Source organism: Mangifera indica, unplaced genomic scaffold (genome assembly GCF_011075055.1).
Source record: "Mangifera indica cultivar Alphonso unplaced genomic scaffold, CATAS_Mindica_2.1 Un_0013, whole genome shotgun sequence".
Taxonomy (NCBI): Eukaryota; Viridiplantae; Streptophyta; class Magnoliopsida; order Sapindales; family Anacardiaceae; genus Mangifera; species Mangifera indica.
Window position 1 is genome coordinate 360,459 of NW_025401105.1, and position 26,204 is coordinate 386,662.

Here is a 26,204-nt window from a genome sequence, read left to right on the forward strand (position 1 = left end):
TTTCGGGCTCGACCGAGCTGAACTCGAGCTGGCTCGGCTCGAGTCCAGCCCTACTTACTAGCGTAACAAGTTCAGTTTGAATCAACGAAAACGTCATTTTGACTAATATATATTAAAACAATGTTGTTTTAATTATTTTTTGCTCAATTACAATACTACATCTAGCTTAGCTCAATACTACATCCGGATTAATTTAAACTTAAGTCGAACTTAAATTTGACTCATCTCAAATTGTATCAAACTCAAATGGACTAAAAAAAAAGCTTATTAAACTAGTTTGACTGTTTCAAATTGAGTTGAATCAGAATTAACCTAAACTCAAACTCAATTTGATTTAAATTCAGTTCTTCTCTCCAATAAATTCTTGGTCCATCAATTTGGAAAATGATAGGTAGACAATTGTAATAATTCATATAATTTGTACCTGATAAGTAACTGTGTTAAGTTGTTGGGTATAATCAAGACAAATGTCATGTTGAAGATAATTGTCCCCTTTATACCAATAATTCTAAATATTTATTATTTATATCAACCTCACATGGTCAAGGTGCTTTTAGGTCATCTATCCAACATTTTATTTGCCATTTTTTTTTTTTAATTTATTTTTAACCGCCTGATTTTTAATTATTTTATTAAAATTCTTGAAAGTATCACATATATTGAACTTTTTCATCCGTATTAGAGTAAATTATATTTTTGCCCTAAGGTTTGGCCTAAAACTCAATTTACCACCCAAGTTCATGCCGCCATAGGTCATACCTTTTTTAGAGGGAGGCTAAGTTATGCCACAAGCCGACTTAGCCGCTCGGTGTCTAGATGGGGCAACATGACAAATTCCAATTAGAGTTTTTTTACGAGAGCAAAACAATCTTTTTGTGACAACTATATTGTTTTTATTTGTATTAAGTGTGAATAAGACCCAATTAAAAATCGATTTAAATCTAAAAGAGTTAGTTCGAGATTAGTAAGTTTAGATTTGCACTCAACTTAAAAATAATTCAACTTTATATTTGATTCGTTTTGATTAAAACTGTAATTACGACTCAAGCTTAAGCAGCTTAAATTGAATAAAACTTTAGATGTATAACCATTATTCAATACTTAATATATAAAATGTCAATTTTATAAAATCTAACAATCAATAATTTCAATTCAATTAAAAGGTTCCAAGTTTGATGCTCATAGCAAAGTCTCCTGATTAAGTTATCAAGGAATATTATACAGACCAATAATAATATAATAAAAATAAAAAGGAAAAAGTAGCGAAGATTCGAGAAGCAAAGAACATAGTCGGCATAAAATCATATAATCTAAACAAATAAATCCTCTCTCTCTCTCTCTCTTCACCGCCCCATCTCCCTTTTACAAAGCTAACTCCATATTTTAATATGACCAAAGTATCGCATGGCAGTTAACGTTACCTCATGGCATGCCATGGATTAGACATAGACATGAGATTGCACGACCCAAAGGGTACAGTCAGCAAAATTGTAGATTGTGCTAAAACCCCTTTTAAAGGTAAATCATGCTGGAGCTTACAGAGAAAGCCTACAAAAACACGATCCAAGAACTATAAATTATGCTCTAAGCTTTAGGAGGCGTTTGGTTTGAGTAATGTTTTATTATCAAAATAAAAAGATTATCTTGAAAATAGATTACTTAGAAGATTACTGGGTATAAATGATTACTATGTTTAATAAAATTTGATAGATATAAATAATTATTGTGTTTAGTTAAAGGTAATAAAATATTACTAGTAAATTATTTTACTTAAATATCTTTGAATATAATTATTTTTAAATATTTTTTATATTATTTATTATATTAATTAAAAATAAATTTATTTTTATCTCAAAAAATTAATAAATAATAATATAATTATAATAAAATAAAGATTACCTTAGTAATATTTAAATATCTAAGGTGAATATGGTAATCAGAGTACCACCTATATTACCTGTCACGTCAGCATTGATAATAAAATATCACTATAATCTTTTATTATTGACAAATCGAAAAGAATAATAAAAAATAAATTACCAAGACAATCTTCAAAAACTGGAACCAAGTGTTAAGATGGGTTGACACAACTTGAGGTGGCAAGGTGGGTTGTGACAAATGGCACAACCTACCTCACGTCGTTGTTGTGTTTATCATGTATTGTATCATTACATGCTTACATAGAAGTGACTTTTCTTTAATAATAATTTGACAAAATCACCCTCCACAAATAAAACAATTTATGAATGTGTAAAATCTTAAACGTGTATTCAAAATATCCAAATTCGTCTTTACACTTTTTAAATGGATTTAAGTATATATACTAATAATAACTTATGATATATTCATCATGATATGAAAAATTTTAACGATGAATTGTCAGATTATCTTTCAAGGGTTTACTTATATGTGATTAGGTAAGTAAATAAATCACACAAGTGATTAATCGCGCATCTAAGCTAACTGATTACATTCATTGAAGGGTTTTATCATGATCAGTATGGTAACTTTACAAGACATAGCTTGTATCTAATAACAAATAACTAAGCTACTCGTCTGTAAGCTATTTGTTAGCTCGATTCAATTATTATCAAGTCAAGTTTGAATTTGGTGTTGCTCGAATAAGTGAGCTCATAAACTCAATATTTAACTCTAGTAAATTATTAATAATTATCTAAAAGTTTCAAAATTTGCATTTATACCTTTAAATCTAAATCTTAAATTTTGAAAATATATAAATTATGAGGTGTAAATATAACTTTTGAACTAAACTCGAGTCAATCGTATATGTTTTGAGTTCAAACTCAACCCAAGAATTTTTGAACTCGATAAGCTCAATCATATAGAAACAATAAATTTTTCAGCTTGACAAGCTCAAACATGACTTTATACCATCAAACCAAACTTAAGACTCGATCCAAATATACTGCTACTTATTAAGATGTAGACTTTTTTTTTTTAAAATAATTCTAATTAGGGGTGTCTATAAATTCATCAATAATCTAATTATTTTGCATTTATCATTAAACTAGTTAAAAACGTACAAGAGATTACTTAGGTTTTATAAGATAACATTATAAGATCATTAGCCTAATGTACTAATTAAGAATATTAAAATAATTCCTTTCGAGGCTTCTAACTTGGTAAGTTATTGATACACGATTATATCTAAAAATAAATAGGGGTGTAATCCAACTAATCTCTTACGAGTTGTTTGTGACTCAACTTAATTATTGTCGAATTTACTTATAATTTGTTATTGATCAGTTCAATGAATTTACGAGCTCAAGATTTGATTTAAGTGAAAAATCAATAAATTTTTAAAAATTTTAAATTTTAAATTTATATCATTAAAATCAAATTATTTATCTTTAAATATGAATAAAAAATTAATAAATATATAAATTACGAGATTTAAATATAATATTTTGAACTAAACTTGAGTTAATTGTTTTAGTCTTGAACTTACGCTCGAGCAAAAACTTTTCGGCTTGAAGAGCAAAGACCAAAAGCTATTTACTTTGATATACTAAAGCGTACTCTAATACTATCAAATCGAACCGAGTTCAAAATCCAATTCGATAACTCATTGAGTTACTGAGGAGTGGACACTTTTTTTTTTTAGAGTCTAATTATGGACGTTCGTGTAACGGTTATCAGAGATCAGATAATGTTACGGGAGGGGTAAGGTTACCGGGACAATTTTCTTTTGTAAGGAATTTAAGAGACTCGGAAGAAATTTAAGGAGCCTCGTTGTTGCCTCTCTGGCTGGTCCAAAATTTCATCGTTTTTTTTTTCCTCAGAAGCAAAGCAACCCACCCGGCTCTCTCTCTCTCCTCTTTCTGTTTCTCCTTTTAACAAATCAAAACGGAGAGAAATTTCAAAACCCATAACCATAAACCAAAACGAACTCTTTCTCTAATTAAACAACTTCATTATAGCGCAGATAAATCAGGTATGCTTTCCCTTTCATTTCGCTTAAGATTTATGGCTCTTATTTCTTTCTGTTATCTGTCATTCTTTCCCTTTTCCCCCCCCTTTTATTTCTTTTTCTACCTTCTTTTTTTCCCCGTTTTGTGTTTTCTCATCTTGTGCTACGATTCTTCCTTTTCACTGTCCCCAATTCTCCTTGGGGCTTAATCGTCTTTGTTTAGTGTGTGTGGGTGTTTTTTCTTTTCTTTGTTTTATTCTAATCTTTGGTTTGAGCTGTGATTCTCATGGACTACGAATATCAACGGCGTGGTCCAGGGGTAAGGATCCATGGTTTTCTTTCTTGGGTTTTATTTGTGGGATTGAATTGAATTTATGCCGTTAATTTGGGGTAGAATTATTGCGTATTTAATTTTTGGAAATGAATTTAATTTAGGCCTTTAACTTGGGGGAGAGTTAATGGGTTTCTTTTATTTTCTTGATGTGATATATGCGTTGAATTGGGTTTGTTGTTTGAATTTTGATTGCTGATGATAAGGTTTCATTTGATTATTAAATTGAATTAGATTCTCTTAGGTATAATATTATTATCCAATCAACACACACACACACACACACAAAATATATATATATCATATAAAATTTCAGATCGATATCAATATTGTGTGATTATATGTGGAATCTTTTGTAAACTTCGAATTGTTGTGAAGGATTAACCGTGGCCTACAATTTCGATTTACATGGTATTGTTCTATTTTGAATTCTTATTAGAACCCTTTGCAGCGTCATTTTTATGTTGGTTTATTAGGATTAGATTTAAATGGTGATTGGTTGTTTGAAAGTAACATTTTCGTTGTTAATTTTGTTGGAGGTTATTTGCTGTTAATGTTATATGGTCATTACACCACCACTAAAGGAAAATATTATAATATGTATTGGATTTTAGCCTTCTGAGCTTGTTTCTTGGTGTGCTCACAATAGAGTTTACCTTTTTTTTTTTTTATTGTGGAACTTTCAGAAATTTTCTTTGAATTGAAGTGCAATGGGCTATAGTTTTTTGGTGTTTCTGTGCTCTCAGTAGAGTTTACCTTTTTTTTTTTTATTGTGGAACTTTCAGAAATTTTCTTTAAATTGAAGTGCAATGGGCTAGCAGTTTTTTGATGTTTTTGTAGAATTTTTGTAAATGTTTTGTGCAACCTTGCAGGCACATGCAGCACCTCCTTCTGGTCACTTTGTACGCTTGGAGAATAGTCCTGAACATAATCACAATTTGAAGAAGAAAGCGGGAATGCGTCGGTGGCTTTGTTGTACTTGTCAAGTTGAGGAGTCGTACTCACCACACGAAAACGAGCGATTGAAAAACCAGGATTATCAAGATGGTATGTGTTTTTCTTTTCTCATTTTATATTTATCGGCAAAGTTCGCATAAATAGATAAAAAAATCTAAATGTCTGTTTATTGGTAATTCTGAGGCTGTTTGCTGTAACATGGGTTTGGTCCACTGAAAGCTCTTTTGTGCATATCATGTATATTTTGTTAATCCATCCTAGTCACTATTTCAAATAAAATTATGAAAGGTCTGAATATGGGATTGGCACAATATTGTTTTTAAAGAATATTGGTATTCTAGAATTATATTAGGTATTTTTTCTGTAAAGTTTGTGAACTTGATCATTACCATTTATTGGATGGAGCTACCCGGAAATTTGCTCTGATTTGAAATTTAGAATAAATTGGGATCTCAATTTGGACTCCTCAAAGATGGATTTGAAACTCCGTAGACCACAACTGCCTCCCTTAAATGATTCTTGCTGCATTATAGTATAGACAACCATCATTGCATGTGAACAGCCACCACTGTATTAGAAACAGTGCAAATTTTCATTGACTTAACATGTAGTGTTGCCACACACTATGGTGTTACTGCCAAACCAAAATCTTATATTGGTTTTATTTGTGAGTCAAAAGAGACACATTTGAAGAAGGCAAATCAGTTTTGATTTGCCAATATAAATGCAACTGAAAGAATATTTGTGGTTAACTAATTGAAGTGCAGAATGAAGAATTATGTTCTGTCCAAGTTACTGAGTTTTTACTATATTTGTTAGAAGCATATGGCTTCCCTGTCCAACTGTGGGAGGGAAGTCTAGCTTTGGGGTTTGAAAATTTGAATCACATTCGACTATCAGAATTTTTATTATCTTTAGGAGTTTGAAAGCATATTATCTTATCCTATATATGTTTTTTTTTTTTTAGTTGCATGGTTTTAAAAATTGGATCTAACTGGCCTGCGTGACTAATTGAACTATTAATTGCTAGCCAAATCGGTTTTGATTCACCTGAAAATCATTTTTGTAATTAAACCAAATTGAATCGGATTAAACCTTTCGAATTGTTTGATTGGATTGGATATAAAATTGGTTTGACTTGGTCAATATAAAAAATCAATGTTTTTTTTCAAAAATTCATTATGAAAACTTAAATTCAAGACCTTATTTATCACATTTGAATATATATACCATCAAACTAAACTTATTTAATATTAAATAAGTCAAATTATATAATTAATGATAAATTATAGAAAAAAATTTCAAATATTATTTTTGAACAATTAATTGGTCTAATCATCAGTCAACTGACTTGACTATTGGTTGGACTAGACCGCCCCCTTTATCGGATCGATATTCGGTCCAGTTATAAAAACATTGTTTAATTGAGTAAAAGGCTTCTGTAATACCATATGTGGTTTAAATGTGTCCATTGTTATATGTGCATGTGACCTTACCTTTTTAATGAGGAGATTTTCTATCAATGTTATTGTTTCTCGTAAATTTAGATCTTTAATAATTTTTTCATATGCATGTCCTAAAATTATCTAACTTTCAGAATATATGTTCTTATTTCTGTACTGATCATCGGAGTTACGGCGATTGAATGAAAGTGATGTCTTAAGGGACAGTCTTGAACCTGCAAGTCTACAACCACATACTTGATTCTTATTCTTTTGCATTTAAAAAAAAAAAAGCAAAATTCATTGGACATATACATCATTAAGGGATAACATAATTTGTACTTGGTTTGATAAACATAAATACATGTTTTTTTCCAGTTTTAGGCATTTTCTATTATGCTTTCTCTATCTCAACTGTTTCTTGCATTTTAGGGAACCACAAATCAAGGGTTTCAGTTCCTGCTAAACCTGAAGTGCAAAAGGCAGCACCACCTATTGAAGTGCCGCCATTGTCTTTGGATGAACTGAAAGAAACAACTGACAGTTTTGGATCAAAGGCATTGATTGGTGAAGGATCATATGGAAGAGTGTATTATGCAAACTTAAGTAGTGGAAAAGCTGTTGCTGTAAAGAAGCTAGATGTTTCATCTGAGCCTGAGACAAATACTGAGTTTTTGACTCAGGTATGTCTAAAACTTAATAAAGATAGGCCTCTTTTGTTCAGTTTGTAGTTATTGATAATGAAATAACTTCTTTAATGTATTGCTTTAATTTTGTCTAACTATCAAATTCAGGTTTCAATGGTTTCAAGATTGAAGCACGAAAATCTTGTTGAGTTGCTTGGTTACTGTGTTGATGGAAGTACCCGTGTGCTCGCGTACGAGTTTGCAACAATGGGATCTCTTCATGACATATTGCATGGTATCTAATGTCATCTTACTTAATTTTTAGTTTACAATATAGATAACTTTCATGAATTAAATGTGAGAAAATGCTATCCACTGATTTGAGCATGTGGCCAATTCAGGTAGGAAGGGAGTTCAAGGAGCACAACCAGGTCCAGTGCTTGACTGGATGACACGGGTTAGGATTGCAGTTGATGCAGCAAGGGGTTTGGAGTACTTGCATGAGAAGGTTCAACCTTCTATAATCCACAGAGATATCAGATCCAGCAATGTGCTTCTCTTTGAAGATTTCAAGGCCAAGATTGCAGATTTTAACCTTTCAAATCAGGCTCCTGACATGGCTGCTCGTCTTCATTCTACCCGTGTTTTGGGAACCTTTGGCTATCATGCTCCAGAGTAAACCTTCTAAAAATCCTTTTGATCTATTATCATTTTGCAATGTTTTTTGTTGATTGTTTCCTTGTTGAGTCATTGGTTATGTTTGTTGCTTCTAGGTTTGAAGCACAATGTTCTTGCCAGTGACTAGACCTAGACTTGTTTTTTGTTTCGTTCCAATGTTTTTTTTTTTCCCCTTTTTTGTATATATTTCTGTGCTCTGTATTATGTATTCTTAGTCTGGGCCAAGTTACCTGGAGCTTAACTTGCTAAGATGCTGACTGTATAATACTCGGTGCAAAAACATCAATAAAGGTAGACCACACTGTTGCAGAAGTACCTTATGAACAACTAAACTTGTATAATAATTTTTGATGATTTCTTTTTCATCTGAAAGATAAAACAAATGCATATGAGTAGAGATGCTCATTGAATGAAGAAATGGGAGAAAACATTTGAAGGATGGAATTTGATGGGCTTTTGTTTTCTGTTTCTATGACCATTGCCTTTCTTTTTATTATTAGCCCTGACCTTTCTATGGAAGAGGAGTAGTCAACGAGAATTCGGTGAGGATAAGCTGATGTAGAATTAATCTCATGCTTTGGGATAAAACCATTTTGAGTTTTAGTTTATCTTGTGCAAGATTATCTGGCATGGATTTGTTTTGAGGTCCCATGCTTAGTTTTTTGTGATTATAATTTAATCTTTCTTAATAAGTTTGGCTTTTGGAACCCAATCATATTTTGATGTAGCATGCAGTTTATTCAAATTAATTTTTAGATGCATCTAGAACCATTTGGGAAAATATGGTTTTTACAGCACCAGTCTTTTGGGTGTTTCTGTTACAAGAGTTATAACCTTTTATGGATTTAAATGGCAGATCTAACGATGATAGTTCTTATTTAGTTAACCTTTTTTATAAAGGAAAAAAGTATAGTGTAGTTCTTGGTATGTACTCAGCAGTGGTGCAAATTATATGATCCTTTGTTGATAATTTTTTAATGGCAATGCCTGCATTGTCATTTGTAATTTATGTTATCATCTTCAAACTCCAATTTTTTAGACAGATGTATTGCGGATGTTTAACTAATTTGTGGCTTGCAAAACTGATTTGCAGATATGCAATGACTGGACAATTGACACAGAAAAGTGATGTATACAGCTTTGGAGTAGTCCTTCTAGAGCTTTTGACAGGAAGGAAACCTGTTGATCACACTATGCCTCGTGGACAACAGAGTCTTGTTACCTGGGTCAGTCCATTTGTCTACTTTCAGATTATTCATTCTCTTTTTTCTCCCAGTTATCTTGTCATTTTGGCTAACAAATTTAATTTTTGTTAAGGCTACTCCAAGATTAAGTGAAGACAAAGTCAAACAGTGTGTGGATCCCAAGCTAAAAGGAGAATACCCTCCTAAAGGAGTAGCTAAGGTATGTCTTTCTTTCAGGCAAAACTGTTTAGGATGCATGCGTGGTTTTCCTTTTGGCTTCTGAATCTTGGTTTCATCTGCTGTGAAACATTGCTGCTTCTGTTTCCTTTTTGGTGTTAGTATATCATTGAGATATTCTCATTTTATGATGCAGCTGGCAGCAGTTGCAGCATTGTGTGTGCAGTATGAAGCTGAGTTCCGGCCGAATATGAGCATTGTCGTGAAGGCTCTTCAACCACTTCTGAAGTCATCATCTCAGCCTGCAGCTCCAGGCCCAGAGGCCTAAAAAGCAAAGAAACTCAATTTCTCTGCTTGTCTGAAGTTCTGCAGCCTGTTTACAGTTTGTTTTCATATATATATTTTTTATTTTATTTTTCTCTATCCATATAATATGAGAGCAAATGTGTAGGATTGGATTGTCCTTCTGAAGTTACTTATAACATTTGTCTGCTGCTGTTGGTATGACACCATGGTGCTGATATCTTTTCAAGTCCTGAATTATTGGCAATGAACTGGGTTTTTGGATATATTTCTTCTGCGGCTACTCGGCTGTTTTCTTTTGTGTTCTGAGTCATTCCATGTTTTGCTAACTTCTTTTTAAATGAGAATCGAACTCAATGATATAAGAATCTCTTGTTGTTCGTCAATGGCTCGATGATAGAGCCTTAGGGTTTGTTTCTGAGTATTGCATACTTTAACTAGTTTGTGCGAGGAATTATGCTGAGCTTGATCCAACATTAATTATGTTATGTTCATTCTTGGCATATAAGTTTTATTCCATATGTTAAATGGTTTTATGATTGATTAATATGATTTTATTAATTAATTTCTGCTAGAAAAGCCCAAGCACTTGTCAGATTCTTTGCATTAAAAGCTATACAATTTGCAATTTAAAGATTTAATTATAATTTTTTTTCTCTTATTAAAATTACTAAGTACGGCATAAAAAAGTCCTATACGTTTCCAGCATTTTTTTCCCAATTATAATCTTTGAGCATTGCATTCAAAATAAAGAAGCATAATGGATACTAGAAATATAAATAAAAAAGTTATTTTTGGAATCAGATAGAGTTTTGAACGACAATGGATGAATTGAATGCTTTGGACATTCATGACTTGGGAGTCGACAAAGACAAATGGTATGGATGGTCAATGAAATGTACAATTCATGCTTCGATTTGACAATTTTTCAATCATCATTAATCAAAGAGATCATCGAGGGAGACAGTGTCGAAGAAGATAGGTGGAAAGCTAAAGTTGACTGATGATAAAGAAGGTTGTTGAAGGAGGAAGGAAAAAAATTAACGGAAGTAAAGTTTTCAAAACCTAAGTTTAGGAAAATTATTAGTTTTTATTTTTTTCTTTTTGGGAGAGGCAAAATTTTATCTTTTTAATATTAAATATTAAATGATAATTATACCTTTTAAATTAACAAATTTTTGTTAATTTTATAAATTAATGGATGAATGTTTAAGTTTTTATAACTTAACAAGAGGAGTTTAGTAGTATACTAAACATTGGGTGGGAATAATTCCTTTGGCCTTCAAATTATCATCCTTTATAAAAAAGTTTGAAAATCATAATAAAGATATCCATTATGTTATCAAATGACCAATTTGCCCCTAACCCTATCATCACATTGCCCTTTTGCAAATCACACTAAAGTTTCTATTTTACTCTTATACTTCTATTTTACTCTTATCTTTTAGGACCAAAAGTTATCACTTTACTCAATTATTATTATCTTAAATTTATGTGTAATTATAATGAATAACAATATAAATATCAAAAATGATGCATTATTGCATTTACAATGGGTATTAATATAGGTATCAATAATCAATAATCATTATATTATTATATGATTTTGAATTATAAATAAAATAATATTAAATCATATAATAATACATTATTATTAGTACTTATTATAAATGCATATAATATTCAAAGAATATTTAACACAATTTTGAAACTTTGAGGGTCCATTAAAAGTGTAAATTTTTTTTTGAATGATGTTGAACATATTAGAGGTAGTCTATAATTCTCAAGTTCATTTAAAAACGATATTTAGTTAGATAAAATGTAGCGGTAAAAAGAATAACTTACGTGAATTTGGGTATCAATGAGTACATATCAGTATTTGATTAAATGTTTTCGAAAAAAAGGAAGTGTATATAATATCAATCTATAATAACCCTCAAATAAATAGTTTGAGTGATAAGAGATGTAACTTCATATATAAGAGAGTATAAATTTAAATCTTCTTTAATAATATATTAAGATTAAACTTTTTATTTATCTGATTTAATAATTGTGGGATCAATCACTAAACTTAAAGTTTGTCCTGTTTGGACGGGATTCCTCATTAAAAAACAAAAAAAATTACCCTATAATGGTTTTAAAATTGCATTCAAAAATTTTCTTTTTTAAATATTTATCTAAATTCTTAATAAATTTTTGCATTTTAAAATAAAAAAAAAAGGAAATTCTAATTACGTGGATTATACGTAAATTCAATTATAAAAAGACTTAAATGCCTTTAACCCTTAATTAAGAAAAGGTCAAAAAGTGATCAAGACCATCACTCTCTTTTGTTTTGTGGTTCGTTTGTTTTGCTAAATTTTCCTCAGGGTTGTCCATAAAATGAAAGGCCCCTTAAAGATTGTGAAGTTTCAATTTAGCCCCATAGCGACTTTCTACTGCGCTCTTGACTTAGTTTCTAGCTTTCACAAGGGTTTTATGCTCTGTGCTTTCTCCCGGTCTCACCAAATAGTTTTCTTTCGATACCGAATTAGAGATGGCTGATGAGAAACACTCTGCCTTCAAACCAATAATCACTCAATTTCAACAAGAAACCACCACTTTGCAGTTACGAGAAGAGCAAGAACAGGTCGCTTCTCTCTCTTCTGTTGCCCCACAAGAGTCAGTGCAGTACTCTGATGATACTTCTTTACCCCCAAGACAAGAAGACTCTTTAACCATGGAGGCGGGTTGCAGTTGCTTCAAGAAGGAGGCATGTTTTTGTGGTAAAGATGAATGTGAGAGTGGTATTGACTTTACTGAAGAAAAACATGAACTTAGTGAAGAATTGTTGGGCTGTATTGACGATAAGGTCACTTCTTGTGATTTAGTTTCTGGGTTCTCTAGTTTGGAAGAAAAGTGGGCGGTTTGTGAGAAAAAAGTGAAAGCTTTTGGTGTGGAAGTTGAAGAATCAGAGAATAGTGAAATGGGCTGTGTTGCTGATTTTGAAAAGAGTCTGAAAGATTCTGTGAAACTTGAAGTGGGTTCCTCTGGAATTCAAGAATGTAATGAAGTCAATGAAAAGAAGGAGCCTGACGTTGGAGGTGAGATAGTTTCTCAATTTTCTGGATGTGAAGGCAACGGGTTGGTTTTTGATGGAAAGATGCAAACTTCTGGTATGGAAGTTGAAGAAACAGGGAATAGCGAGGTGGGTTGTGTCGCTGATTTTGAAAGGACTTGGAAAGATTCTGTGAAACTTCATGTGTGTTGTCCTGGAGTTAAAGAATGTGATAAGTTCAATGAAGAGAAGGGCTCTGAGGTTAAAGTTGAGATGAGTTCTGTTTTGGAAGGTGACTATGAAGATGGAAAAGAGAAGAAATCCGAGGCTTTGTTGGAGGCCAAGAAAAAGCAGTTATTGGCTGAACTGGAAGTTTCATGTCTGGCAAGTCAAGAAGTTTACAAACTAGGGCAAAATAATGGTGTGAAGATTAATAGTGCAAGTGTAAGTGATGTGAGTGGTAGGCCTTCTCTCAAGATTGAAGTCGTTGATACAGCATTGATTGAAACTGTTAGGGTACCTAAAATGATAGAGAGGAACATGAACAAAGGGGAAAAGGAGCAAGAAGTGGATGGAAAGAAGGCGAGAAGATTGAGAAGGAAGGCTAAAGATGTGAAAAAGGCTTTGGAGATTAGTGAAAAGGTCAAGAATTTAACTGGTAATTTGGATGATCAAAATGGTGGTTTAAAGAATGGAAAACAGGAAAAAATTATGTACTCCAGGAAGGAGATGGAGGCTTTGAGGTTTGTTAGCGTTGTTGAACAGCGAAAAATGTGGAGGGACATATACACTGGACTTGGACCTGTGGTCATGACTGAGTATGATGACCTGGCTAGCTCCAAGCAGCAGAAGCACATTCTCTTGAATTTTGATCCTCGGCAGAACCTTTCCAGGAAGCCAGAGGCAGATGGGATTCTTGGTAGCTTTCATTATCTGCTAATTTTTATTTTCCGAGTATCTTAAGCACTACCTGTTACCATTGTGTAAAGACATGCCACTATTGTTTTTCTATAGCATTATTTTATGTATCTAAAATATATTTGATCTACAATTGCTGATTATGATGATAATTTAGTGTACTTTCTGAATTGATGGTTTAATGTTATGAACTAGCATATATTATTAAATTTATTTCTTTTGGTGGCATTTTGTTTATGATTTTGTTCTCTTTAATGCCTAAATTGAAACAACTGAGCTTTAGTATGAAAGGGGATTGGAGCTAATCTTATTTAGATAACAGTTTCTTCAAGTGGGGAGTAGTTTTCACTCAAAGCTTACTTTAGAGGAACACTTGAGGCAGCTTTGGATGGCATTGTTGCCAAGACAGACTGCATTGATATTCAGCAAATGCTAAGGATGCAATTTACCATTCCTAGCATTTTGTACATTTTGCGTTTGTCAGGAATGGAAACCAGATAGTTTTCTAAACTTTTGGGTTGCTTTTCTGGTAGTTTAAACTTATCAATGAAGATGTTTTTTTGAAAATTTTCTCCAAAAAAAAATTTTTTTTTGAAAATCAATTTTGGGCTGTTGCTTTAAAGAAAGCTGTAATTTTTATAAGTGCATCTTTGCAGAATTTTTTTTTTTAAATTTCTCCCTTCCGTTTACTTTGTTTGAACTAAGATCTTTGTTCATAATTATTGTATATTGTTATGATTTGCTATTTTATAGCACTGGAATGGTAGTTTTTCTATGACTTTTTCCTTTAGTTTCTTCTTCTTCTTCTTTTTGCTTTTGGAGTCCATAGACCATTTTGAATGGTTTTCCTCTGTCCCTTCTTTGTATTGGGCTAGCTCTTCTTGTGTCAATTTGATGGGATAATTTCTGTTGTCACAGGTGTGGTTGCTGCAAGGGGAAGAGGGAACCATTTCAATATCTTTGTGCATTGAAGAGTGGCCTAGAGCAACCTGCAAAATTATTATGTGCAACATTTTCAAAGTCTCTTATCTGTGTACTTAGCATATGATAGCTGTCTTGTGTACAAATTTTGTACAGTGTTGTACATAGAAAATCTTTCTGTCGATTAGTCTAGATTTTTTGGGAAAATGTGTTGGTGTTATGGATGATAATACATTACATTCATTTGCAACTGGAAAAATGTATTGATGACACTTGTATATGAAATCTACTTTTGAATGTCACATGAATAAAAATTGATTCTTGTGTCTAGCACTCTTAGTTGAGTTGATGTTTGATCTATCTGTGGTTTGAACTTCCTAGTTTTTTTTAGAATTTCACAATTGCTTCTAAATTTTCCATTATTCTCAGGGGAAGAGTGTTCACCAAATGTGGATAATGAATCAGTATACACAGACGAGTGCGGTGCAAATGGGGATAACCTGAATGCTGGTTTTAGTACCATTACTGAGGGTGAAGGTTCATGTATGGTTCAACAAGGAGAGTGCAGTGAAGATTCTGACAGTGACGAAGACTATTCTAGCATTCAGAGACCTGCATTTTTGGTTGAAGGTGAGCCTGATTTTGATTCTGGACCTCCAGAAGATGGATTAGAATATCTTCGGCGTGTCAGGTAGCATCTAAATCCTTACGTAATTCCTTCTCAAAATGCTATTATTCTTCTCTTCCCAAAATATCTAGGTTATCAATGCTTTCTTTATTTAATCTTCTATTTGTAGATTATCCTTTGGAGACTAAGCCCCTTTTCAGCTAGTGATTGAACAGAAGAATTTCTTGTAATTCTTGTGATTTGGTAGAAGGCTGTTAGATACCCAGCGAATTTTTTCCCCAAAACAGCAATCAACACAACAAATAAACAAACAAAAATAATTTTATTGATAAAGGGGTAATTACAGTAGATAAATTGACAATTCAAGGAGTCAAGGTTGCCCAATTTTGGCCATTTGAGGCGTTGTAAACCTCCCTTATCTGCCCTAAGGCTTCCCAAAACAATATTCTTTTCCATTTTACAACCCTAAAACTACTCTTTATATACTGAACCTTACCCTCTCAAATTATAACTTGTATCCCCAAAAACCCTGGTTACTAATTTTACCAATTCCTTTGACAATCATCTTGCCCTTAATGTGGGAAAAATTGGAATTTGTTTTTTAATTTTTTGTTTTTGATTTTTTCCTTTTCTTTTTGTTGGATTTTTTTTCCATTTTTTTTTCAATCACCAACTGTCTAGAATTTAATATATTTTTTTAAATCAAAATTTCTCTCTTTTTTTTTTTCAACTGTTAGTTATAGGATATAATATTTATTTTTTTCTTCGTTTCTCTTCCTCATTGTGTCTTCCTCTGAATCCTCCTTATTTTTTTTATCTTCCTCTTCCGACCGTCATCCCTAGCCCTTTCGGTGACTTTCTTAGCATTAGCTTGCACCTTCACCTTCCATTGCTGATTGCACCGTTCCAGCTTTGATTGGTCCTTTCCATGCCGATCTACTTAGCTTGTAGCTTTCCAACTTCCGTCAGGCTTTCTTTGGGCTTCTCCATTCTTAGGTGCCTATCCGTCTCCTCATACCCATTTCAGTGCCTTTCCTTCTCTCTCGGCTTCCAACCAGGCTAATTTGACTTCCCTTCGGTGGATTTGCTCCACCTAAGCTTCCATTGGGATTGTTCATCTTCCCACTGTTGATTTGCACTTTTTCAGCAATGAATTACATACTACCTTGTTGGAGTCGCAATGTTTTCTCCCCTTTTACAACCTTCCTTTATATGCTAAACCTTAATCCTCTAAAATTAGGAAATGTCCATGAAAGCCCTAGCTTCTAACAAAGGTCATCATATTCAATGCAATGCTGGAATCCTTTCTAATGTGATTGTGCTTGTTTCACAATATGATATGCACCGGTTGATAACTCTTGGAATACAACATTCGGGCCAACAGAGATGTTATATTTTTGTATCAGAGAAAATTAGGACTTGAGTTTTGAGTTTGTCACAAACATGACTTTGGAAATTGAAACAAAGTTGTAACATTGAATCATCAATGCTTGTTGGAACTTCAATTTTCTTCTTGTCTTTGATGGTCAAAAAAGCATACAGGGACCCAAAGCTCTGAATTGGTTAGCTGATAGAATGAAAACAAGACAGAAGATAAATAAAAACAAGTAATTTTCTGTGTATATATGACCACTTAGGCACAATCATATTTTGGGTTTTCTTTCAATTCTGAAGATCACATAGTGCCGTAGCCATTGCACTTCCAAACGGGTAGTTTTTTCCAAGCAAGATGCCGCTGAGGGGTTAGGATGCTTTCATATGTAACTAAAAAGGCAAAAAGATTAAGAGCTTTTTATGCAACTGATTCCAAATAAGCTGATCTGGAATGGTGTGACCGTTATTGAACTTGTTTATGTACTGAAAATCAATGTTTGGCCTGTTTGATTGTTTTTCTTATTTTATTTCAAGATTAAATTGAAATATGTATGATGCATTTTAAGGTTTAGAACTAGTGGCTGTGCAATATGATCTTTTATTGTTGCTTTTGTTTTTTTGTTCGAAGTTTGCCAATTTCTTTCGGATTCTCAGGTGGGAAGCTGCTCACATTCCAAAAGTGAAGGTGGCAAAGCGTGATCGAAGCAAGCCTTCTAAAGAACAGAGTGTTTATATGCCCCAGATTCCTGATATCCCATGCTGTCCAGAACATTTAATGCCTTTGAAAGAATGGGAGGATTTGTTTCTTGCTGACTTTTCAAATCTACGACAGGTATGTTTCCTTGGCACCAATTTATACGTGTTATGTTATTTGCGGATTGCAAATGATTTGCTTTACAACATTTAAGGAATTTGATTAAAAAATGACAGCAGCTGTGCTGGCTAGTTATGGTGAAGTCTATTATTGATATACAAAATATGCTTAAAAGACAATGACTATTTTTAACACATTCTCTTCCCTTTCTTTGAGTAATGATTTTTTGTCTAAAAAATACTATTTGAAGAAACTGACAAGGTTCAGGTTGGTTCTTGAGTGAATGAGGTAAAGAAAAATACCATAGAATTCTTTATTCTAGATAATTTTTCAAAACACTTTTTACTTTGAAAAAAAATTTGAGAGAGAAAAAGCTGAGGTTGGTTTCCTAGTCTAATGGGAGAATGCAGAACACTAATCCGAATTTTTCATTTTTATATCAGGTTGTGTCAGCTATTGAGAATCCAGGCTCTCAACTTGCTGGTAAACTGCAAGAGATGATTGTTTTTCACCAGAAGAATGAATCCTGTCAGCTCTCTGAAACTGACGAACTTCTTTCCTGTCAGTCTGTTGATAGTTTCAGCCATGAAATTACTGCTGTCGAGCGATCTATGTTAAAATCTGAGGAAGATGAAATTTCTCCGTGCCATCAAAATCCTATAACTTCTCAGAATGATGATTCTATCAACCTCCCTACATTGTCTGCAATTCTAAAGATGGATTCGGTAGTGCGAGTATCAATGCTGAGAAAACGCATAGTGTCTATAGAGTCATTGAGTGCATTGTCCTGGACTGATAGTGTGTGGCTATATTCATTGTGCGCAGCAGTGGATATTCCGCTTGATGCTGACACTTCTGCTGCTCTCCGGAGTCTTCTCCGGAAATGTGCCAGTCTGCGAGCTGGGAAGTCCGAACTGGATGATGAAGTTGTAATGCTGAATATCTTGGCCACAATTTCTGGCCGATATTTTGGGCAAGCTGAAGATTGAAGATTCATTCATGACTGTAGGCAATGAAACTTTTTCTATATATTACATATTTTCCTCAGATTGTAAGCGAAATCCATGAGAATTTTGGTTGAGTCTCTCCACTTGTTGCTTGTGTTCTTGGGACACTTTGAACTATTGGTGATTTGGGTTGAAGATTATTTTTGTTAAAATTATCAATAGTGTAATTATTAATTGTAACAAAGGTATGTTTAAAGGACGTTATGATTATTTTCTTGATTGTTGTTGATGTTTAAAAAAGTTAATATGAATTAAATGTTAAATTGTGGATTTTAGGTGGGGGGTAGGTGTGCATGAGATGATTATACCTGTGTGTTGGTTGTCACGTTAGTTGAGATAAATAGCCTTACATTAGTTTTAAATTAAGTGGCATGAAATTTTGCTTGTTTTTACCGGTATATGAATGTTGTGATTGAGGAGTTGCTGGATTGTTTTATTGAGGAAGGATTGATATGTGACTTACACTTTGATTACGCGGTTTGATTGTGAATGTGTTCCAAGGTATTGTTAAATGGTGGATTGAATAATTGTACGCGGTTTGATTACGCGTACAGGTATGCCTAGTGATGATTGAATAATTGTACACTATAATCTTTTCTTCCATAAACTTGTACTTAAGGCAGATAAAAGAAGGCATGGAAAGGGAGAAAAATAAAAATAGTTTGATGATGATAAATCGTATAAATAGTTTGATGATAGAATGAGGGCAAAAACACATCTCGTGCTAACAATTTCACAATTTTAACAATGACTCGCAAAAAATGGTGTATAAAAATAGAAGACAACTGATCTTCCAAGCATATGTGGGAAAATTCTTGTGGCTGTTCATCATAGCCTTGACCCAAGAAGGAAAAGTCATAGTCTAGGAAATGAAGCCAAGAACGTGAAAGACTTCTGAAGCCAGATCCCTGATTTGGTTCTCAACATACTTTCTAACCCCGTAAGGAACTCACAGAGTAGTTGCCAATTTTTCCAACCTCTCATCCTGGCGAAGAATCTTATTCAACATACTTCCTGGATGATCAATCTGTTCCTTGAGTTTTTCAATATTCTCTGTGTTAGACTAAAGGAACTCATAGAGTTTGCGAATCTAACCCCGTAAGCATGCATTTCATCATCATGTTGTAGACATGATGATGAAAGACAACTTTTACATCAAAGATTCTCTTTGGTCGTAAACTATATTGCATGATCGCCGAAAAATTATCACCAAATATCATAGCAAAACTCTAGGAAGATAAACATTATCAAATATATATAATATGAAATTGTGCATAATTCTGTCTCTTTATAAAATTGGTTAATAACTATTGAACCGTCGTATATTTTTTATGTATAGTCATTTAATGTTTTAAATTTTCTGATATGACATGAGATTTATATTGTCAACTTGACATATTTACAATGGACGTGCACTGTTTATACACGACCATTCAATAGGCCAAATTCACAAATTTCAACTGTCATTTTTTCACAATTCCAAAAGCATCAATCAAAATTAATTTCTACAATGCCTTTTGCTAGTTTTGAGATGCTTAATAGGTTTATTTTGGGTACACACAAAATGTTTTCCAAATATAGGCATTTATCAAAAAGGCTATGGGTAAAGAACAAAAACATGTATGTGATGTGTGTGCATATATATATATATGCATGTATGTATGCATGTATGTATGTACGTATGTACATACGTATGTATGTATATATGTATGTATTCAAGTGCTATCTATTTCCAACTTGAAAAGTTGTTATTTACCTTCATAGCCTACCTTGTTATCTAGGCCCTAGAGTCCACATACTTTTGTCATGGCATGACCATTTCCCCCCTGTTACACTAAGAATGTCCATTATGGTTCTGAATTGTTGTAATTCATATTTCTTTGCATCATACTCCCCTAACCAAAACATGATATTGACTGCCAAAAGGTTTTGTCATTGAATTATTACAAAAAATATCCCACTTGACTAACACTGGCTTGCATGCTATTTTCACTTGGTTCAAATTGTGTTTGAAAACTTCCTCTATTTCCAGTCGGAGCTCCATTTCCTACATAAGTAATATTGAACCTATGATAACGTTATAGTGTTGTATGGTCATTTTCCCACATATACTTAGAAAATCACTTTAGGTTTATTGAAACCTCTACCTCTTCCTTGACTATATTCCATGCCTTCTTGAATTTGCAAGGTTCAACCCAAATTCTGTAGAAAAGGTTGAAAATTATGGAATTCCTTTATGACTCATGCAATTGAGAGTTAAAAATAACTTCTACGATAATACTGAATTGAAATTGCATAAATTTCCAAACTTATTACAATAACTTTTGCATAAATTGTTTAGTTTCCACGTTGCACTCCAACTTATAAGAGCTGTCTTTGACAGGTTTCAATATAAACATCACAATTTTGGCCTCAGTTTACTTTTCATTACATATTTCCTTAGACCTGGCATATGAATATTATAAAAATAGTCCTTCCAATCCAAGCACTTCACGTCAAATCCAAAACTCAGTTGTTCTTCTAAAGACATGGCTTCCCACAATTTGTAGGTATCGCTGCTTTCAAACCTAAATATACAAAAATTCAAGAAAATGACCAACTAATTATAAAGGCTAATTCATAATTTGTTGGATTGATACTTTAAATCAAATAACATGCATGTATGGTTAAACTTGTAAGTGAATTTTTGAAATAATTTAATTAAAAGATCTGACACTATTTAAATATGCTTGCTCAGGTTTAAAAAGAAATCTTACCATCGAGAATATAAATATGTTCATAAGTCTTTATCATGTCTATAACATGCTCTATTTCCTTGGATAATTTTCTTTCGTGTCCTAGAGAAACCTTCGCATTTTTTGGGATACTTTCTTTTGAGATATGTAAGAAGATTTCTTCCAACGAGCTAAGAAATTTGACTCTTTTAATTTCCACTTCTTTGCCCTTCATGTCTTTGATTGGAGAGTACTTGAAATGTTCAAAACACATATCAAATATGAATTTCAGCTTCACTGGGTTTACTCTTGAAGGTGTAATGTGATAGACGTTAAGCTCCTGTTTCCTAGTAATTCCATGCTTTGCCATTGCAGAAATAATTGCATTCACAACCATATCAACTGGAATCTGTATTATTAATTCATTTCATAAGTACAATAAAATATATGATTGTCGGATTATCTTAATGTACATATTCATAAGGGAAGACTATTGCTAAGACGAAACTTAAGAGAGGATAATTTCGAGATAATTGAAAAAGTATAGCCTACTTCATATGCATCATATGAAGTAGTACACAATAAGAAGAATTCGTATACTTACTATGTCTATGACTGCCTCAGGGTTTATGAAGGCAGGAAGATAGCCTTTGCCGTAAGCTAAAATGAATGGGTCAGCCATTCTAAAGATCATATTCAAGACAAATGGTTAGTAATTCATTATTAATAGAAGAGTAATATATAGGACAAAACTTGAATACTATCTAAAATTTCAATCCTCAATGTCTGGTCAAATCTTATGTTGAGTTGGCATGCTATCGTCTGGGTCTGAGTCATCAAATATACATCATAGGAAGGATGTAGTAAAAATTTGAATACGAAAGTTGTAAGGTATAATCTACTACATATAAATAAAATAAAAATTTTGAAAGGTTTACCTGATCCCTTGTAACCATCCAGGGTAAGGCTATTTAAAAGTGCTTTCAATAACACTTGGACGGACAATAGCAACTGGGATTTCTTCTCTATTCTTATCAATTAAAATTTCTCCCATTGCCTTGGTAAATTCATAAACATTTTTCCACCCATAGCATCTGGCCCTGTGGGAGAGAAAATTTTCCATCAATTAATTATTGTGTCATTTAATATCATCTTATTTGCATATGTTTGAAGGAGAAACGACAAAAATAAAATTATTTGATTTGTTCTGGTGAATATCAAATGTTATTTAACTAACGTAATCACCTTTCTAAACCCAATTCTTTCATTTTCTGAACTATTTCTTCACTTCCATGAAAAGCAAGATTTGAATCCAAAGCTAACTTCACTTCAGCATCAACATCCACAGGAGGGTGTAATAATGGTGAGCTTTTGGGGTTGAGAGTCTCTACGACGTTTTCTATATTAACATATGCTACACAAGAAAAAATTGATTAGCCTAAATAAATAAACTGCTTCATTGTTTTCTACTCATAAGCAAGATTTAGTTACCAGTTGATATATGTATGAAACAACAAAGTTTCTTGCACTTTTTTGCAAAATCAAGTACTCGAGATGGCCCTCTTGCGTTTATGCTTACAGCTACATCAAATCTAAGTTGAGAAATCCAACTATTAGTATATGTAAAATTAATGAACTTGGATATCACCAAAATCAATTAGAAGGATGAGGAGGAACCTCTCATCGAATGTTGTATTGGCTGCTGAATTTATGACTACGTCTACCTCTTTCGCTATTTCCATCATTAAATCAGGATCCATGCCAAGATTTGATTCGCCAATGTTTCCGGGAATAGGAACCACCTTACTTAACATGAAATCTTGGTAAGATTTCCCATGCATATATCTCACCAAGTCGAATATTTTTGAATCTATTATCTTATTCATTATAAAAAGAAATAGTAAATTTGTTAGTCTAAACGGTAGGAAAATAGATATATTCATATATTTTGAAAGAGTTTTGTGTTATATGTGTAGAATTTACTTCAGTTTTTATTCTTTCTAATGCAGCTTCTTCGTTTTCTGCCTTGATCAAGAGATAAATCTGGGAAACGTTGGGTGCTGCTCGTAATAGCTTCTCAATTATGGCTGAAAATTAAAAAAACATAGAATCTTATATAACAAATCTTATATACAAAATTCTACGTAATTTTATTGGCTAATTTACCTTTGCCTAGGAAACCAGTGGCACCGGTAACGAAATAATTCTTGCCAGGAAGAAACTCAAGCATGCCAATGCCATTCTTACAAGTCTTCTCTATTTTATTCTGTGCTTGAAGGGAGAAAGAGCTCATGGCTTCAAATGAAGAAGAGCTTATGCTGACAGTAAGGAGACTGAAGAGCTAGCTTTATTTGCAAGTTAAAATGGAGTTACAATAATTCTTACATATATCAGCACTAATATAGGTTGGTTCCATGGCAAGGAAACATACACCGGCTTCCTTGCACATTAATTTTTCAACAATGGAAAATTAAATGAAGTGGGCTTCGCCAAAACTTGCAACTTGCAAATGTCGTAATTTCACCGGCGTCTCCATATTATTAATTTGTGTATGAATAAGATGGTTGGCAGGGAAACATACACTGGCCAATACAACATTCTTCATATATACACTTATCTGTTAACTTAAAAAAATCTAAACATCTACCTATCTGTTAATTTTTATGTTTACCGTTGGGGATAAAATAATTATTTAGGAAAAATTTTAAAAAAATTAGAAATTTATTACATTCGTTCTCCCTAGATTTAAAAAGCTAACAATTTCACCTCATCCAAAGTTAGGAAAATGATAATTTTTCCTTAGGGTTTTTCCAGTTATCATTGGGAGTCGGAGGCAGTAACAATGACTTTCACTCTCCTTGACAGCTTCTCTATCCCTCCCAGTTGACTATTTATCTCCCTTTCCAGCCAAGAACTGAGCCGAAGTGTAGAAGACAAAGAACCAGAGAGTGTCGATCTATCTTTGTAGATCTTCAGCTTTGGTTCTACTTCTCCATTTTCGGTCATTATGGTTTTGGTTGGCTTTGGTTCTCCTTATCTGTTTCCACTCATCATGGTGCTCATGACAAGAGCACCAAACTTTGATGATGATATAAGTTCGATGCTTTCTGGTTCTTCATCTTCTCCACTTTGGCTCACTTCTTGGTTGAAAATTGAGATAGATTGTTAACCGAAATGGAGAGAGAATGTCACCGTTGGCCTCTCCAATCGTTGGTTGTGGTGATTGGAAAAATCATAGGGAAAAATGGATATTTTTCAAACTTTGTGGGGTGAATATTAGTTTTTAAACTTAGGGGAGAAATATGATAAGATTTTAATTTTTAAATTTTTTGCTAAATGATGATTTTACCTTTTATAATAACTGCAAAAATGAACAAATAGATAGATATTTAAGTTTTAAAAAATTAATGAGTGGAAACTTAAGAAAAGACTAATCTTTGGGTGGGAATAAGTCCTTTGACCTTAATTATATGACATAATTTTACCCAATGGTAAGATTATTAATTTAAACATAAATAATAATGTGCTATTAAGTGATTTAGTGTTACTTATCCTAAATTTAAAAGTCATCCAACCACTTAATGATGATTCTTAATATATAAATTAGTATTTATTTTTTAAAATAATTAATTAATTAACCTTTTTTTAATTATCTATACAATTTTAATCAACTTTTTTATTAGTACGGATATGACCAAGACTTCAATTTAATACCTATTTTACCTTCATCTCTAAACTTAAGAAACCTAATCTCTCAAAATTATGTTCATCTATATCCTCCTCTTAAAATAAGTTCAAACAAACAAAAATTTCCATCAACATCTCATTATATTGTTTATTATTTTGTTTTAAGATCTCGTTATGTAGTGATGAATCATTCTTTGTTAATTTGCAAGTTTTTGTTACTTTTATTGTTGCTTAGAAGTTAATTTAGTTAAAGGAACTGTTTGTTTACATTAAATTTACATTAGAATGAATTTTTTTGGTAACAATTGGTGAGTAGGCGGGTAGGTGGGTAAGCGAGTAGGTGGTTAGATAGTTAGGCGGCCTGGTGATTAGGTGGATAGGCAGGTATATGAGTAGGCAATTAGGTATGTAGGTAGGAGGGATTTTTAAAGTTCATTTTTAAATGATTTTGGTTTATTTTTGAATATATGAGAATATAGTGGTTATTTTTATGATATTTTAGATACATAAATTTCATCATGTGGAGGGTAGTGGATATCTGAAGTTGTTTCATTACTTCAAAATATTGTTTTGACCAAATGTGTTTCTCTAATCGTAAGAATTTTTTTATTTTTGAATATAGTTGAAGCAATATTTATGGTTGGCTATGGATGGAAGTGAATGCCTGGAGATGTCTACATTAGGAAATTATATGATGATGGACATGAAAGACTGCTAGTAATTGATGAAAAAACTAATTATGAAGAATGGTTGAGGCTTGGAGCTCTACATTGAGAATTGATTGAAGGTGTACTCATATCCATATATATATGAATGTTGAAAGCTCAATTAATGGGTTGTCTTATGATGTTTAAAATGATCATAATGTTCAAGCTCTGATGGTGTTGTCTAGAGAAAGAAAGACAAGTGCATCTTTTTATGTGATAATGAGGCGTAGGGAAAGAAGAATTAACTTTCGAGAAGAGCATCTTGAGACATACGAAGGATCAATCCACAGTATTGAATGAGGTTGACTACTTAACACTTGTTAATATGCAAAAGGAGTGGCCATAATGCAGTTCAAAAGAAAAATGAAAGGTGAAATGTGAATGTCAATGTTGATGACAAAGATCGATGAAGGTGTAGACTTGTATGCCACTGTTGAGGAATGGGTATGTGGTCAAAAGGATAAAGTATTGAATTAAGGTGCATTCAATTAAGGGGATGAGATGGATAATATTCTAATGGGATATCTTTAGTTGGATGAAACAGACAATGTTGAAAAAGTCTAGTACACGTTCATAATGTGTGGATAGACAAAAGTGGGGGAGTCGAGTGTAATGTAGGACGTGAAGGTTTGGTTCATCATGGGGCAACTTCAATAAATGTTCATGTTCCTTATTTATTGCATTGGTTTGTATTGTTTTTTGTGGAAATTTATAATGAGGGGATTGGTAATGCCACTATACAACACAATGTGAGTTTCAAAATACATG

General features: G+C 32.7%; 2 protein-coding genes and 1 pseudogene across 3 annotated transcripts; 2 read left to right on the top strand and 1 right to left on the bottom strand.

Annotated features, from left to right (window-relative positions):
• Window positions 1-3,743: 3,743 nt before the first annotated feature.
• On the top strand, window positions 3,744-9,928 carry LOC123205727 (PTI1-like tyrosine-protein kinase 1). 2 transcript variants are annotated; one of them, XM_044622752.1, is made up of 8 exons: window positions 3,744-3,955; window positions 5,135-5,309; window positions 7,094-7,344; window positions 7,456-7,582; window positions 7,689-7,962; window positions 9,059-9,191; window positions 9,283-9,369; window positions 9,523-9,928. In XM_044622752.1, exons 2-8 carry the CDS (start codon window positions 5,219-5,221, stop codon window positions 9,652-9,654), a joined length of 1,095 nt encoding a protein of 364 aa, XP_044478687.1. In that variant the 5' UTR covers window positions 3,744-3,955; window positions 5,135-5,218; the 3' UTR covers window positions 9,655-9,928. The 2 variants fall into 2 exon arrangements, with proteins under 2 accessions (XP_044478687.1, XP_044478686.1); XM_044622751.1 differs by lacking the exon at window positions 3,744-3,955 and adding an exon at window positions 4,098-4,250.
• Window positions 9,929-12,040: 2,112 nt separating this feature from the next.
• Window positions 12,041-18,544, top strand: LOC123205694. Its single transcript, XM_044622711.1, has 4 exons — window positions 12,041-13,585; window positions 14,935-15,196; window positions 17,162-17,339; window positions 17,765-18,544. Exons 1-4 carry the CDS (start codon window positions 12,166-12,168, stop codon window positions 18,308-18,310), a joined length of 2,406 nt encoding a protein of 801 aa, XP_044478646.1. The 5' UTR covers window positions 12,041-12,165; the 3' UTR covers window positions 18,311-18,544.
• Window positions 18,545-20,448: 1,904 nt separating this feature from the next.
• On the bottom strand, window positions 20,449-23,335 carry LOC123205704 (annotated as a pseudogene).
• Between the last annotated feature and the right edge of the window lie 2,869 nt (window positions 23,336-26,204).

Bases quoted from the DNA above. Each gene is read 5' to 3' on its own strand.
- LOC123205727 (XM_044622751.1), top strand. From the start codon at position 4,218: ATGGACTACGAATATCAACGGCGTGGTCCAGGG. The intron at 7,345-7,455 runs GTATGTCTAAAA...TATCAAATTCAG, and splicing joins ATACTGAGTTTTTGACTCAG to GTTTCAATGGTTTCAAGATT. The intron at 7,583-7,688 runs GTATCTAATGTC...TGGCCAATTCAG, and splicing joins TCTTCATGACATATTGCATG to GTAGGAAGGGAGTTCAAGGA.
- LOC123205694 (XM_044622711.1), top strand. From the start codon at position 12,166: ATGGCTGATGAGAAACACTCTGCCTTCAAACCAATAATCACTCAATTT. The intron at 13,586-14,934 runs GTAGCTTTCATT...CATTATTCTCAG, and splicing joins AGAGGCAGATGGGATTCTTG to GGGAAGAGTGTTCACCAAAT. The intron at 15,197-17,161 runs GTAGCATCTAAA...TCGGATTCTCAG, and splicing joins GAATATCTTCGGCGTGTCAG to GTGGGAAGCTGCTCACATTC.